At 33.6% G+C, this 14,456-nt stretch overlaps 2 protein-coding genes across 2 annotated transcripts; one reads left to right on the plus strand and one right to left on the minus strand.

The window, feature by feature from the left end:
* Positions 1–2,445: 2,445 nt before the first annotated feature.
* LOC113740410 (HVA22-like protein e) lies at positions 2,446–4,100 on the minus strand. The gene is made up of 5 exons (XM_027268035.2): positions 3,843–4,100; positions 3,697–3,723; positions 3,417–3,539; positions 3,038–3,260; positions 2,446–2,721 (listed from the first exon to the last, which is right to left on the minus strand). The coding sequence occupies exons 1-5, from the start codon at positions 3,887–3,889 to the stop codon at positions 2,701–2,703; spliced, it is 441 nt and encodes a 146-aa protein (XP_027123836.1). The 5' UTR covers positions 3,890–4,100; the 3' UTR covers positions 2,446–2,700.
* A 5,201-nt stretch (positions 4,101–9,301) lies between these two features.
* Positions 9,302–12,091, plus strand: LOC113738897 (palmitoyl-acyl carrier protein thioesterase, chloroplastic-like). Its single transcript, XM_072045903.1, has 6 exons — positions 9,302–9,850; positions 10,368–10,501; positions 10,690–10,803; positions 10,917–11,094; positions 11,205–11,273; positions 11,576–12,091. Exons 1-6 carry the CDS (start codon positions 9,437–9,439, stop codon positions 11,843–11,845), a joined length of 1,179 nt encoding a protein of 392 aa, XP_071902004.1. The 5' UTR covers positions 9,302–9,436; the 3' UTR covers positions 11,846–12,091.
* The last annotated feature ends 2,365 nt before the right edge of the window (positions 12,092–14,456 follow it).

Below are 14,456 nucleotides of genomic sequence, written 5' to 3' on the forward strand. Positions count from 1 at the left end.
ACTTCATATATTTATTTCTTTGGATATATCAATTACTAATTTTTTTTTTAATATTTGGTCACTTCATACAGTCACGTGAAGTGCATATGATCAAATCAGTTACAATCGTTTGGATTCCTTGTTTTTGTTTCTGTTTTTAAAAAACTGTTTTTTACATTTCAAATGTTACAGTAAATGTGTATTTCCAAAACTACTCCAAAAACACCATATCCAAACATTATATAAAAAACAACTCCATATGTATATTTCAATTATATATTATATATATTATATTAATATAAATTGAAATATACAAATTGAAAATTATTAGGGTTTTCCGAACCAATTACATCTAATTGAAATTGTGATGTCATAGAAGGTGCATATTGTGATGTCATAGAAGCTGCTGCATTAGTTTTTAGAATTTTGCTCATGGCAATGTATACACTATCACTGTTTGATTCATGACATGTGTGTAAAAGTTGAATTTTAAGTTCAAATTTTGTATAATTATCATTTGTCCAACACTGATAGTATATACACTGTCAGTGTAAGAAAGATTAATTTAAGTTTAAAATACTTGTGTTAAAAGTATTTCTTTATAAGTTGTCGTAACCTCAAACTGGATCATTGCCATGCAACTTAACTGATATAAACATTAATCAGCTGAATGTGAAATTTTTGATTTAACTCATAAATTTTTCCCTTTTCCACTTCTCATCTTATACGATTTAGAGTTTCACTTGAACTGAAAAAAGATGATGGAAGTGTTCGTGATAAATAGTTGTTGGCATCTGTAATGGGAACAGAGCCATGAGCATATCATAAGTTTGGAATATCCATTAAAGATGGGGCTTCTCATCAACAACAAAAGTATTAAAGAATTATAAGCACTTTTTTTATAAGTATTAGGGTTAAAAACATAAAAGCTCCCTGTGGTATAGCTATTACACATAAAAATCCCTCGTGATTTGAAATCATACCTATCCATACCCCATGGTTTGAAAGAAAGTGCATTTTCAATGGAAATCATTAATGAAAACGGAGGTCAGTGAAAAGACATAAATGCCCTAACGATATAAGCGAAAAATTGGTGAAGGAATTAGTCAGTTTAGCTGTTTCGGAGCAAACGAAGAGACAGAACGATCGAAGAGAGAAACAAAGAAGAAGAAAAAGCCCTAGAGAGAGAGAGAGAGAGAGAGGCAATTATCAGCCAAATTCCCGATTGTTATAGCAATCAAACTCCGATAGCGACAGGAACTACAAGGAAGTGAAGATTTGCTGAAAAAAATCGAAGAAAAATGGGTTTGTATGCCGTCCCTCATCTATTTCGATCTGGGGTTTGGGGTAGTTTGGGATTTTTATTGTGATTTACTGGTTTCATACTACATTTTAAGGTCATTATTTAACAAAAATAAGATTTTTTTTATATATATTAATGTTGTTAATTAATTTAAGGTTTTCGAAGTATGCCCTACATTTGCTATTTTGATTATCAATTGGCAAATTTGTTAGGATATTGTGTTTGGTTGACTACGAAAAAGAAAAGCCTTATAATCTGGAGTTGTTAGCGGAGATTCTTAGTTGCTGAATCTAAATATGTGATTGTTTTTGAATCTCAGTCAACTAAGTTGTTTGTCTTTGAATATGTTGTACTATCGAATTAGAGTAGTTGACAGAAGACTGAATCTGTCCAAATTTGTATCGTTATCAGTTTTCAGGAGTTAATGAAGCTGATTGGCTTGAAGTTTTAATAAGTTGTCAAGGGCACAAGAGAAATATCAGCTCAAACTTTGAGTTAAATAAACTATTTTCCGAAGCAACCACGCTTCTTTTCAATGCGTGGTTGATAATCGCGTTTTCATTAACGATTTCCGTCGAAAATGTACTTTCTTTCAAATTATAGGGTACCGATAGGTATGATTTGAAACCACAAGAAATTTTTATATGTAATAGCTATACCGCATGGAACTTTTATGTTTTTAACCCTAAGTATTACTAGTATTTCCTAAAGAACAATGCCCATGATGCGAGACGAATGTGGCAAGTGGCAAGTCTACCCACTTTTTTTTTTTGGTTGGTCGGTCTGTTGTGCATTATTCTAGGTATCGTAGTCAGTGTGGATATCCTTTTAACTCAAACAAAGACATATATATATGTATATATATATGTATGTATCCTTATAAAATCTGCTTAATTCCATTAAAACCATTACATGACCAAGGTTGGCTCACGCGCTTAAAAAAGATTGGGCTTTAGACTGAAGATCATGATGGTTGCTTTTGTATTATCCCACTTTCCACAATAGGGAGATGATGATGTACTAAAAAGATCAAAATTGCAATTCCACTTGTAACTGAGGATAATAGTCTCTTCAAGACAAGAATATCAATAGATCAATTGGTAGGTAAAACAGGGAAATCAATAGCAAACATCCTTTAATAATAATTAAAAAAAAGAGTAAAATCCTTTAATAATTATATTGTTGGATAAAAGAGGAGCCCATTCCTTGAAAAAGTCTGTGTACAAGTTATTCAAACTAATGGTAATTAAGCTGCCTTTTTCGGGTACAACAAAAGTTATAATGTAGACAGGGATTTTTATACAGGGAAGAAGATCTTGAAACACGGACAAAAGAAGATAATAAAGAAACCGAAAGTGTTACGGTGGGAAAAAAAAACAAAGAAAGAAAACAAAGCCGGCAGGAAATTCTTCTGTCCTTCAATAAGCTTCATGTTCACCCTGTCAAAAGCCCATATAAGTCAATTAGCAACTTTGGATTCAACAAAAAGTTTGTTTGCTATAGAGCTAAACCAAAATTATCCCCCAAAAAAAAAAAGATTCTTTTTACATGCTATTTCAAAAGATTGATATGGTCTAGGACCACTAGATCAAAAAAAATTCAAAAAAAAAAGAGGTGAAACTTATAAATCTAAGCCCTTTTTAGTTTTTTTTTTTTTTTGGAGGGTACTAGGTGCATAAATATGCTGCCTAGCTGCATAAATATGCCATTACCAATTTTTTAAGAAAGAAATGAAGAAGAGTTAAAAATTCTGACCTTTTTAGGAGTAATGAAATCCACAAACTTCTTTTTGCCTTTGCTTTTGCCATTGCTTTTGCCATTTGGAGACTTGTCCTTGTGGACATGGCTGCTAATTGCCCCGTATTTCTTGATCACTCTCTCCCTCACAACCTTCTCATATATGAAAGCAGCCCCTCTGAACTGAGGCAGCACCAACCATGCTACAATTGCAAGCTTCACGCTGTACCAAATTGGTATCCTGACATAAAATCGTCCAACAATTAAAATAAAAATGATTACCAAAAAAAAAAAAAAAATTCAGTCACAAATATTCTTTCCTTCCACCAAAGGATACACTGAGGTGAAAAGTTTGGAAAAAAAAATTTTTCTTTTTTTTTGGTGGATACGTACGTACCATTCTAGGATGGGTTGAAGAAGTATCTCAACCAATGTGATAAACGAATATAGGATCCAATATGCAAGCCATTGCTCGTCATCCAGTTTTGAAGGGCTTTCTATAGCCATTACCGAAGCATATCTGACATAATAAATCCACCATAAAATTCCCCAGTTAGAAATAAATTAAGAAAATAACAATAACAATAAAAAAAAAAACCCGTATAGAAATTGCAGACTAGTTAAAGAACTTGAAATAGAATCATCAAAAAAAGTAAGGAACATGAGAGTTCACTTACAGAGGATAGAGCAACATCACTGTTGGCCTGCAAATTTAAAACCGGAAACCAGAAAAAAAATGAGAGAGACACACAGATACAGGAAATATAGGCAAAGAAGCAGAGGAAAGACAGAAGGGAGAAGAAAATGGATACTAAAAATCTACCCAGCTGCTGAATGAACATAGGTAAGGAAGGTCCAGAAACGACCCATGTCTGCAATTCTTCTTCTTCTTCTTCAACAAGGACGCGATTTTAGAACAAGAAAATCAAACGGGCTCTGATGAAATTTGAGAAAACGGTTTTGGTTGGCAGAGGATGAGAAGCAGGGTCTGAGTATTTAACGTTAGATTTGATTCCTCAAACTGATGTGACTTGAAAGGGAAGTTCTAAGACACGTGGCCGAAATTAAATGCGCAATCGGCATCTGATTCTGCCTTAGTGCTGTGTAATTAAGCTTAGCAGCTGGGTAGGAGGATCAAAGTAGGGGTGGCAATTCGGGTCCAAATCAGGTTGGCGGGTCGGGTTCGGGTCAACCCGTCAGAAAATCTGTTGACCCGAACCCGACCCGCCAACCCGTGACAGGTCAGGTATGCTGATCCGAACCCGAAAATTTCAGGTTGACGGGTTGGCGGGTCGACCCGAAATGACCCGAAACTTAATTTTAATTTATTAATTTATCACTGTAATTTCTAATAAAATCAATTTCTCACAAAACTAATTACATAATCAAGTAATAAAAATTTAAATAAGTAATTCCAAACCAAATCTAAAATAAATTAAACACCGTAAAAGTGTTTTATCCCAAACAAAATATAAAATAAATTAAAACAGTATAAAAGTAAAAAATAATATAATATATTATTTGTCCAAATATAATAATTTCAACTTCACACAAATTAAATAAATTCATTTATGATTAAGTAATTAATGCCTTTGAAAAAAAGAATAACTTAGGTTAGTTAGATAAAATTATTTTTATATTTATTAAATTATTTTTAATTCGTAAACGGGTCATATCGGGTCATATCAGGTCACCACGGGTTGACCCGAAATCGACCTGTTTTCTTTTCGGGTTCATCGGGTCCAACCCGATTCTGACCCGAATTCCCAAAACCTCAACCCAAACCCATTAATTTCGTGTTAGGTTCGTGTCGTGTTTTCAGGTCGTGTCGAAAATTGCCACCCCTAGATCAAAGGGTGATTTTTCACTTGTCCGACTCGAACTCCTCATAATAATTTGTGCATTACAGATAAAGAAAGAATTTTCTCAATTAAGTTTCGCATTCATTTTATTACGTTGATGTGAAAAAAAATTAATTTTGTACATCCCAAAAGATATTTAATGCCTTCAAATCGAGTTTAACTGATAAAAAAAAAATCAGATATTGGACTCTCAAATCTTTTGCCTTTTCTTTGTAAGAATTGAAATTCGCTCAAATAAAAAAGTTAACAAAGAAAAGATATTTAATGCTTTCTTTTATTACCCAAAAAAAAAAAAAACTGAGATTTCATTTCGTTGAATGAGAGAATCTTTACAGAGTAATGCTTGTATAAAGAGGTTGAAGCCTCTTTCTTCTGTTCTACATAATCAGGTATTCGTTTCCTACCGCACCAAGTAATGAGTTACGTAGGTCTTATTTGATAATCCAATTTAATACTTTAAATTAATTAATAGATTCATATTTTAATATAATTAAATGTGTTTGATAATGAAAAATAGAATATTTGAATTAATTAAGTAATGCTAAATTTTTTTTAAGCAAAGCTTGCTCCTAGAAATAAATAATATGTTATTTACTTATTACTACTTAATGTGATATACACTTAAATGAATCAGATTTAATACTTAATAATTTAGTAATTTAATAGATTCACACTTCATATTTCAAATTTCAAACTTCAATTTTATCAACACGCCTGTAAGTAGCTTCCATGCTAACCATCCAATTATACTTAAACCTTTTTTTTTTTTTTGTAAACACATCGTAATCCCAACTGAGGCCTCAATGTTGTTTATCATATCAACTTTTGTGAAAACAACCAAATGTGCACACTCCATCGCTTAATTAGTGCTAGTTCACAACAAAATTAAGTGGGATTACCCTAAGTTTGAATAGATTTATACTGCACATAATAATTTAAAAGAACAAGATAAAGTTACAAAATGAGATTTACAGAGGCAAACTAGCTAGCAAGCCTTAAACAGCACTCTAAATTCTCTGATCTGAAGGGAGGACCTGCTCCTCCCCTCCGATGCCAACTTCTTTCAAGAATTTTCGATCAGTGACACGAATGATTCTTTATCGTACTGTTTATCTTTCACTTATCTGTTTCTTTCTTTCACATCTTGTAATAAGCACTTTTGCTGCCACGCTTTCTCCTTGTCCCCAGGCAGAAGCCACGTGTTCATGAATTTTGATGAATAGGGTCGGTTACACGTGGAATCATGTTGCGAAACCAGATAAACAGATCATGGGCCGGTGGCTTTATTTATTTATTTTTAAAATTTTTCTATTATTTGTTTGCTTTTTTTTTGTTGTACGAGTAGAAGTTTCTTCCATTGCAGTAGTTAATTTTCCCATCAATCACTTTATGTCTTTTTTTTTTTTTTGGATGACGGAGTGGGTATCCGAATCAACTCTTATGGGGCCCGATTAATCCAACTCCGACTCCGGAGGAGAGGCCTCATCCTCCCGAACACGATAATCACAGAATTCAAACCCTTGCGGGCACTGGACACCAGTTCTTAAGAAGACTTGTTGAGACCAACCGAATTGCCCATGAGGGGCAGACAATTACCCCTGACCTCCCACCCCACCAGGAGAGGTGGTAGCCACTGAGCTTTATGCTTTTATTTGTTCTTTCTTTGTTTAGGCGTCTTGAGGCCAATCTGGTTGTAAATCAAGTTGAATAAAAATTAGAGTATTATTTGAAATAATTACCATATTACTTTTATGATATGATGTACGTGAAATAAAAAAAGTAATTGATAATACAAAAAGATTGATTGAAAAATGTATTTGCAGATGCAAGCAAAATATTATTTGTTTCCCATAAAATGTGAATTAGACTGCTCAAGACCCTACCTTGATGTAATTGTGAACCAAATTTTTAATTTTATTTCAAGTCTAAAGTGGTATGATCTGTCTGATCTGCTCACATTTTAAATCTTGATCAGTTGACTAGCTTCAACGGGGTTTATTAGTTGTCCATTTTAGCGATAGAGAGCCTGACAAGGACAATTCTGCTTAGCTTTTGCTGGAGACTGGAACCATCTCTTCACTTTACTTGGTCATAGATCTAATACGACCCATTTATTTCTGGTTTTGTTGTCTTCATTAATTTTTTCCAACAAATGCTGAGTAGTGACTAGTGAGTAAGTACAGGCTCAAAATTCGCGACATAGGCCTGAGATAATCTTGTGCTTAAGATTTAGGCCCAAGAGAAATTGGGCTAAGACAATGTCAGCCGAAATGGAAAAAACTAGCCCTTTCTTCTGTTTGCAAGATGTAATGTTTCTTTTTTCTTTTCCCCTCAATAAGGGAGAGGTAAAATTTAAGAAGCAAATATGTAATACTTGTTTAACTATATTGTGCATGAAATACAGTTCTTTTTGGATTGTTATTTTTTAAAATTTTTATAAAAAAAAATGTATTGTAGTGATTTGATGTATATTAAGTAAAAAAATGATTGAAAAATATATTTAAGAAAAACATAAAAAATTTTTAGTAGAAAATTACAATACAAACACTTTCATCACGAACTTGAGACGAACTTTATTTTGACATTACTTTATTTTAACATAGATTGAGCCAATTTGCTATAAAATTGGTTAATTGTGGTACCTTTTTTTTTTTTGATAAAATTTGTGGTGCTTTTCGAAGAGTGGAGAAAAGACCAAAAAAGAAAAAGAAAAAAATTACCGGACAGCGTGATATCAGCATTCAGGCCCAGACTAGGTATAAACAATGTGGTGTTAATTGATCCGAGCTTGAGTGATGTTGGCCTCTTTCTTTGGGCTACCATTGAGCTAAAGAAAACCTTGCTCCAAATTAACAGGGAAATCCAGAACGTGGGTCCAAGAATAAAATCTTGGGTACGATTCTGGTGTAAAATTCGTACTGTTTAATTTCATTTTTTTTTAAATCTACATTTATCCAATATGGTTTCTGTGTGCGATTGATTTAGAATTAATAAATGGTCATTTAAGTGCGTTTCATGTTAAGCTTTTGTTTTCTAACAAAAAATAATGTCATCTATAATCATAAAGGTTATACTGTTAATCTGTGAGAATCATGGAAGAAATAATACTTAGTGCTATCTCCAAAAAAGCAGGAAAAAAAAAGTAGTAAAACTTAGATCCTATTATATATTGTACCAATGTGTTTTATATGAGGCAAATAGGAATATATACATATATATATATATATATATATATATATATATATTTTGTACCAATGTGTTTTATATGAGGTAAATAGATAACTGGGAGTTGTATCAAGGGAATATTCCAAAAATTTCCTAGAAAGAAATTACGACTTGTATGATAATTCACCCTATAATCATGCTGGACAACTTTGAAATTTATTGTATTTTTCAGATTTATTTACAATTTTCGAACCTATTGAATATGTTAAATTGCAGATATGTAGTTTCTAGTACATGTTTAACCTGCCATTAAAGCAGTAATATAGATCAAATCACTGGATGATTTTGCGGCAATTTGTTAATGGAATTTACTTTTATCAAAAGAAAAAGGAACTCAGCCTATAATCTACTATTTAGCTGGATAAATGTATTATTTGATTTTTATTTTAGTAGTCAATTGTTTTGTTCTTTCTCGAGTAATGGTTTCTTTCAATTCCCTTAATTATGATAATTCCATACCAGGATTATCGAATGGAAATAAAGAATTATCCTAGTGAAACATCATATCTTCAGGTAAAAAAAAAAAAGAAAAAAAAGAAGCCAACTATTGGTTCAGTTTGAGAGGCTGTTGTAATCCTCTTTTATGTTCTTCATTTGAAGAGAGTATTTACTTTTTCAGTTTTACAATGAGAAAGTGTTTTTTTTTTTCGCTGCTTTTAGGCCATTTCCAAATTTCTTCTGTGACACGCACATTTCCTTCTTGTTACACATTTACTCTCAGACACAAACATGAGAAACAATGCCGAGGCCGTCCATGTTTCCAGCCAAAAAACCACACAAGAAATAAACTGAGATGGTAAATATATCCTCTATCCCTTTCATAACTCACAGTTTTTTGTATGAGTGTTTCGATAAATGGACTCTGCGAAGACACTTCAAAAGCCGGCAACTTTTGAAGTATATATCCTCTATCCACTTATCTAAAATTCACCAAATCTGGTCGTATGATGCAATTGGAAATAGACTATTCACCACGCAATATTGTAAACTAACTAAACCACACGTCTCATTCTATTTTTGCGTGCAAGTTGATGATGAAGAAGAAGTCGTTACTTTCTTCCCCACCCAATAAAAGTAGTTGAGCGACAAAATCCAGACCAATGCTCCATTAATTCAATTTGGTCAATCCCTTTTAGTTTCAAGAAAGTTTTGATTCTTTCTACAAGTAGATGTACCTAACAAATCTTAAACTATATTGTCATTTCCAAGATACATAATTCGCCAGAAGCTACTACATTAGCATTTGATAAACATTCTTTGGATTTTGTTCATTGCAAGTACAATAAGTTATTTCTCTAAACTTGGAATTAATGACAGCAAATTAGCTATCATGGCCTTGATAAAGCATGTTTGTCTGAATTATCCTTGCCTGATCAGGCCAGAGGTGATCAAGAATCATGACAATGTGGGCATCCCAGTAGCAAAATTCGTGGGCAATTCGAGGTCCCATGGTCGAAATCTTAGGCGCTTTTTGAGGGTGAATGCAACAACAGGCCCTCCAAGAAATGTTCAAACAATTAATGGAAACAAAGTAAATGGGATTTATGTTGATGGGATACCATCTTTTGCACAAGAACAGCGTCCATCGGTGAAAGAAAATAGCAATGAGGAGCCAAATCATGAGTATCTTCTTGGAAGATTCGTTGAAGACAGGTTTGTGTATAGACAGTCGTTTATTATCAGGTCCTACGAAATTGGACCAGAGAAGACTGCGACCATGGAAACCATTATGAATCTTCTTCAGGTTGGTTCTTTATCTTTTCTACGTTTTCTTTAAACAATTTCCAGAAGATCGAATAAAAGATAATCTTCTTTGGTAAATCAAGTTTCTCCGAATCATCTGTACATCACAAATTTTGATGAATAAAAGAAAGTTTCCTCCATATGTAACAACATATTTGCTGATCCTTCCAAATAGAAGCTTGTTATATATTCTTGTGTTATAACACGTAACTTGCATATCACCACCTCAAGGTCTTTAAAGGCATTTTCTGAAGTTGATTTCATAATTAATAGACTCGTGAGACACTAGTGCTTGTGAATTAGAAACTAATCATGGATGGCATGTATGCAGGATTAGAAAACAAAGAAGTATTAGAATTTTCAGAGCGGACAATTTGTTTTCAACAATTTGCTATTCGTTAGCCAAGATAAAATGGCAGTGCAAAATGAACGCATTAGTCTCTTCCAAGTTCCAACAACAAATTTGGAGTACTTAAAAGTTATCTTAATTATATGGCTGTGTTAAAAAATGAATGTAGGAGACAGCTCTGAATCATGTAACAAGCTCTGGTGTGTCTGGAAATGGTTTTGGTGCAACTCGTGAGATGAGCCTCCGGAAACTCATTTGGGTGGTCACTCGCATTCATATCCAAGTCGAGAAATATAGCTCCTGGTAATTTTTTCACCATCTATCCACTGAAATCATATTGCAATATGTGTATGTGTGTGTGTGAAACCTTGTAATTAAGTCATTAGCTCCCTTAGTGTTTGATTGTCATCTCAATTCCATACTAATCAAAATATTAATTGGGACAAGCAATAAAGTGATAAAACTGATTGAGAAGCCTAATATTGTTGCAGGGGCGATGTTGTTGAGATTGATACTTGGGTAGCTGCAGCAGGTAAGAATGGAATGCGTCGAGACTGGGTAATTCGAGACTACAACACCCAAAAGATTATAACAAGGGCAACAAGGTGATCAATCTTCAAGATTAATAATTGGTTCACCATTTTTCCAATTATGTACTCTCTTTTTTCTTCTGGCACCTATAAATTGTCTGAATATTCGATTCATATCAATACTGCAGCACATGGGTGATAATGAACAGAGAAACAAGAAGGTTATGTAAAATCCCAGATGAAGTAAGAGAAGAAGTCCAGCCCTTTTACTTGAACAGAGTTTCAATATCCACAGAAGATACCGATAGCGAAAAGATCGAAAAATTGACTGATGAAACAGCAGAAAGAATCCGATCAGGTCTAGCTGTAAGTGTTGTTTAGGTACTCTGAGATGAGGATTGTCTTGCTCTTTTACTGTATCTTACTGCTAAATTTTTGCCATGTTTTAATAAGTTTTCCTAATTTTCATGATCCAGCCTCGATGGAATGACATGGATGCTAACCAGCACGTCAATAATGTCAAATACATAGGATGGATTTTGGAGGTATGGTCAATCCTTAAAATTTCCCCACTTCATATTCACTCAAGTTGCTCTTCAAATGTAAATATTCTTAAAAACTTTAGCCCCTTCGGATTGCACTTTTTGTGCACAAATAATATTGTAATATTTTTCTTTCTTGAAATGTGATTGGAAAAAAATTTCCCGCCTGCGAAAATTACAATCCAAACGAGGCATTAGCCATTCATTTTCCACTTGGACATAGAATTTTGGAAGAGCTCAAACATGTATATTTAACCAACCAAGATGATCTATTTTTAATGTTTCTTCCATTTTTTTTCCTGCAGAGCGTGCCCATCAATATCTTAGAGGACTATAATCTCACAAGCATGACATTAGAATATAGACGTGAATGCACGCAATCCAATGTTCTCGAGTCCCTAACAAGTATGAAACCAGACGGAAAAGATGATCAAGAAGGCAGCTCAAAATTGGTGGTAAAGAATGATAAGAAAGGTTGGGAATGCACGCATTTGCTTCGCATGGAAGCTGATCAGGCAGAGATAGTCCGAGCAAGATCAGTATGGCAGTACAAACAACATCGCCTTATCATTTGATTTTCAAGCCAAATCCATAGGATGGATCTACAACGATTGCTTTTGCTTTTCTTTATACCGTCTTAGGTTCCTTTTTTGTTTCTTCATTTTTCCCTATTTGGTCGTGTCTTCCACTATTGGAACCCATATACAGGTCCTTTCTTGAAACGTATGTAAATTGTTGGATACATAATATATTTGTTTGTACTTTTTGAGAATAATTGAGAGTTCTATGAAAAGGTATGAGGTGCTTTGAAAGTGTTCAAATGTACCAAACATTAGAAATTTACTTGCATTTATTCAATTTCGTGCAACATATCCTTGAACAGGAAAGAAAAACTGATCCATATAATACGGAGAATAAATTTGATCTTGACACTAGAGTCTTAAGATTTATAACTAAAAATTTTAGTTTCATTTTTTCTTTTGGTAAGAATAAATTAAGAGGAGCAAAATTTCCACTGCAATATGAAGGGGATTAAACGAATTCGTAATAATCTCCCAAAAAAAAAAAAAGTAGATTACAACGCAAGAAAGGGAACCAAAGACCCATATGCTCCAAATTGCATGTCTTCAACTGTTACTCTTAGAACTTGAGTTAAGGGACAGATCGAAACAAGTTGCAAATGGAAGATAGCTCATGAAAAATTCGATAGAATTGTTTTCAGTAGGCAACCTAGTTGTATTTCCTGTTTTTGTGCTTCTATCATTCATGATACATTAATTCAAGTTTGGTCAAAAGAATAGAAATTGTTCCTATATATATACCAAAGTGAATGCAATTACCTGTTTGATGAAGGTTATTCTTGCCAAACAAACAAACAAACTTACCGGGGGTCATATTATAACTTAGGCAAAATTTAGGAGAGTTAAATGTAATTTATGCAGAGACCATTTTTATCATTTCACTATTTTCCCAAAAATGACTAGTTGGGCACTTGAACTTGGATGTCATTACCTCTCCAGACCAATCTACAATTTAGACAAAACTTAGGGGGTTGTAAAGAAATTATAGCGACTTGGTGGAGTAAACCGTTGTTGGATGCTTGGATTGGCCCATACTTAGCCCGGCATGCACACAAAGTTTTTGAATCCAAAGTGTCCCCCATTTTTGTTGCCAACTTCATCGTCCAAAATTCTGTAATGGACATCCTACTTTTTTTTTTTTTTTATTAAACAGTAATAATCTTCGCTACTCCTATGCTATATATATATATATATATACATTGAACTGGACTTGTATGAATGAAGCTCGTGAAAAATAAAAAATTCACGGTTATTTAATCAATGTCCTTATCAACCAAACCCTTCTTTATATTGGATGATAACTTATGCTATTAAATCGAAGACCAATTTCTTTGTTTCGGAGATTCAACTCAATTGATAAAAACACTAACAACGTACTCAAGAGATCCATGTTTTGATTTTTAAGGCCTCCTCTTTGCCCATCCCTGTTGATAAGGTGTAGAATCTCCATAGAATTGAAAAATTGGTGACCAATTACTTCCAAAATTTTCAAAACTTGCCCAACATTTGTTTAGCACGCACTCAAACCTTACCCATTTAATTTACGAATTCTTATGAATAGTTGCCTAAATTACTTAACAAGCAATCACCTTATATGCCCTCCCCAGAGTATGCCCGACAATGACACTAAAAGTCGAACATGAGTATGCCCAGATACAACTTTTGATCCTTTGAACCACCCTTTATTTCTTGATACTAGTGGTTTTTTGAAGGTCTATAATTCACAGGTGCCCACAAAGCTTTTCCTACCATACCACATCGTACCAACTGTTGGTTGCTTTATGGACACCCTAATATCATGCATGTATGTCACGTCCCTCTAAGTCCTCCTTGTGATCGAGTACTTTACATACAATAAACAAAACCTCCTTAGTACAACTATTGTAAAGATGTTGACTAGCGAATTAGTTAAATTTTTGTCATCATGCACTGGCCTCGTCGAGATCTTGATGACTTTTTGGTGGATTAGTGCCTCCTAGTGCAACTTTTGATCAATTGGCTCCACTAGCATGTATCATCATCACATGCTTGTCTACGCATATAATTTTACCATGATATGTCTAGCTTTTTTATAACAAAAATTGATGTTTATATCTCCTCCTCTTCTAGGTTATCTTTTCTGTTTTCTACTTTTTTTTTTCTGGGTTAACTCTGAATCTAAAATTGAGAAACTATCCGTCCAAAGAAAGAAAAGGAAAGCAAAAATTAATTTGCCCGTCAATGGAAATTCAAATATGAGTTTTTGACATTTTATGGACTGACTGATCGATGATGAATGCCTAAACTGGATAAGAATATGAGAAAGAAAGCATATTAAAAATCCATAATGGTTTTCGGGGGCTTTGGGCAATTCTGGTGATTTTAATCGAAATTTGGAATCTATCATAAGTCTTATCTTGGAAAAGATTCTCCCACAATATCTACAATTTTTCAGGTTCCTCAATAAGCTTATGGACTCTAATGACATCTCATTTTATTTGGTGACATTTCAGTCGCGGCTTCAAACTTAAATATTTCATATGGCATATCATTTTGTTCTATACGTACGATGTCATTAGAAAAATGAAGAGGAAACAAATCTTAAAGATTTTCCTCATGACTTAGA

The sequence above is a fragment of the Coffea arabica genome, chromosome 4c (genome assembly GCF_036785885.1).
Source record: "Coffea arabica cultivar ET-39 chromosome 4c, Coffea Arabica ET-39 HiFi, whole genome shotgun sequence".
In the NCBI taxonomy this organism is placed as follows: Eukaryota; Viridiplantae; Streptophyta; class Magnoliopsida; order Gentianales; family Rubiaceae; genus Coffea; species Coffea arabica.

Excerpts from the sequence above, each read along its gene's own strand:
- LOC113740410 (XM_027268035.2), bottom strand. The coding sequence starts at position 3,889 with ATGGGTCGTTTCTGGACCTTCCTTACCTATGTTCATTCAGCAGCTGG. Across the intron at positions 3,724-3,842 it reads TATGTTCATTCAGCAGCTGG|GCCAACAGTGATGTTGCTCT; the intron begins GTAGATTTTTAG and ends TTAAATTTGCAG. Across the intron at positions 2,722-3,037 it reads ATTTCATTACTCCTAAAAAG|GGTGAACATGAAGCTTATTG; the intron begins GTCAGAATTTTT and ends GGCTTTTGACAG.
- LOC113738897 (XM_072045903.1), top strand. The coding sequence starts at position 9,437 with ATGGCCTTGATAAAGCATGTTTGTCTGAATTATCCTTGCCTGATCAGG. Across the intron at positions 10,502-10,689 it reads GTCGAGAAATATAGCTCCTG|GGGCGATGTTGTTGAGATTG; the intron begins GTAATTTTTTCA and ends ATATTGTTGCAG. Across the intron at positions 10,804-10,916 it reads ATTATAACAAGGGCAACAAG|CACATGGGTGATAATGAACA; the intron begins GTGATCAATCTT and ends TCAATACTGCAG.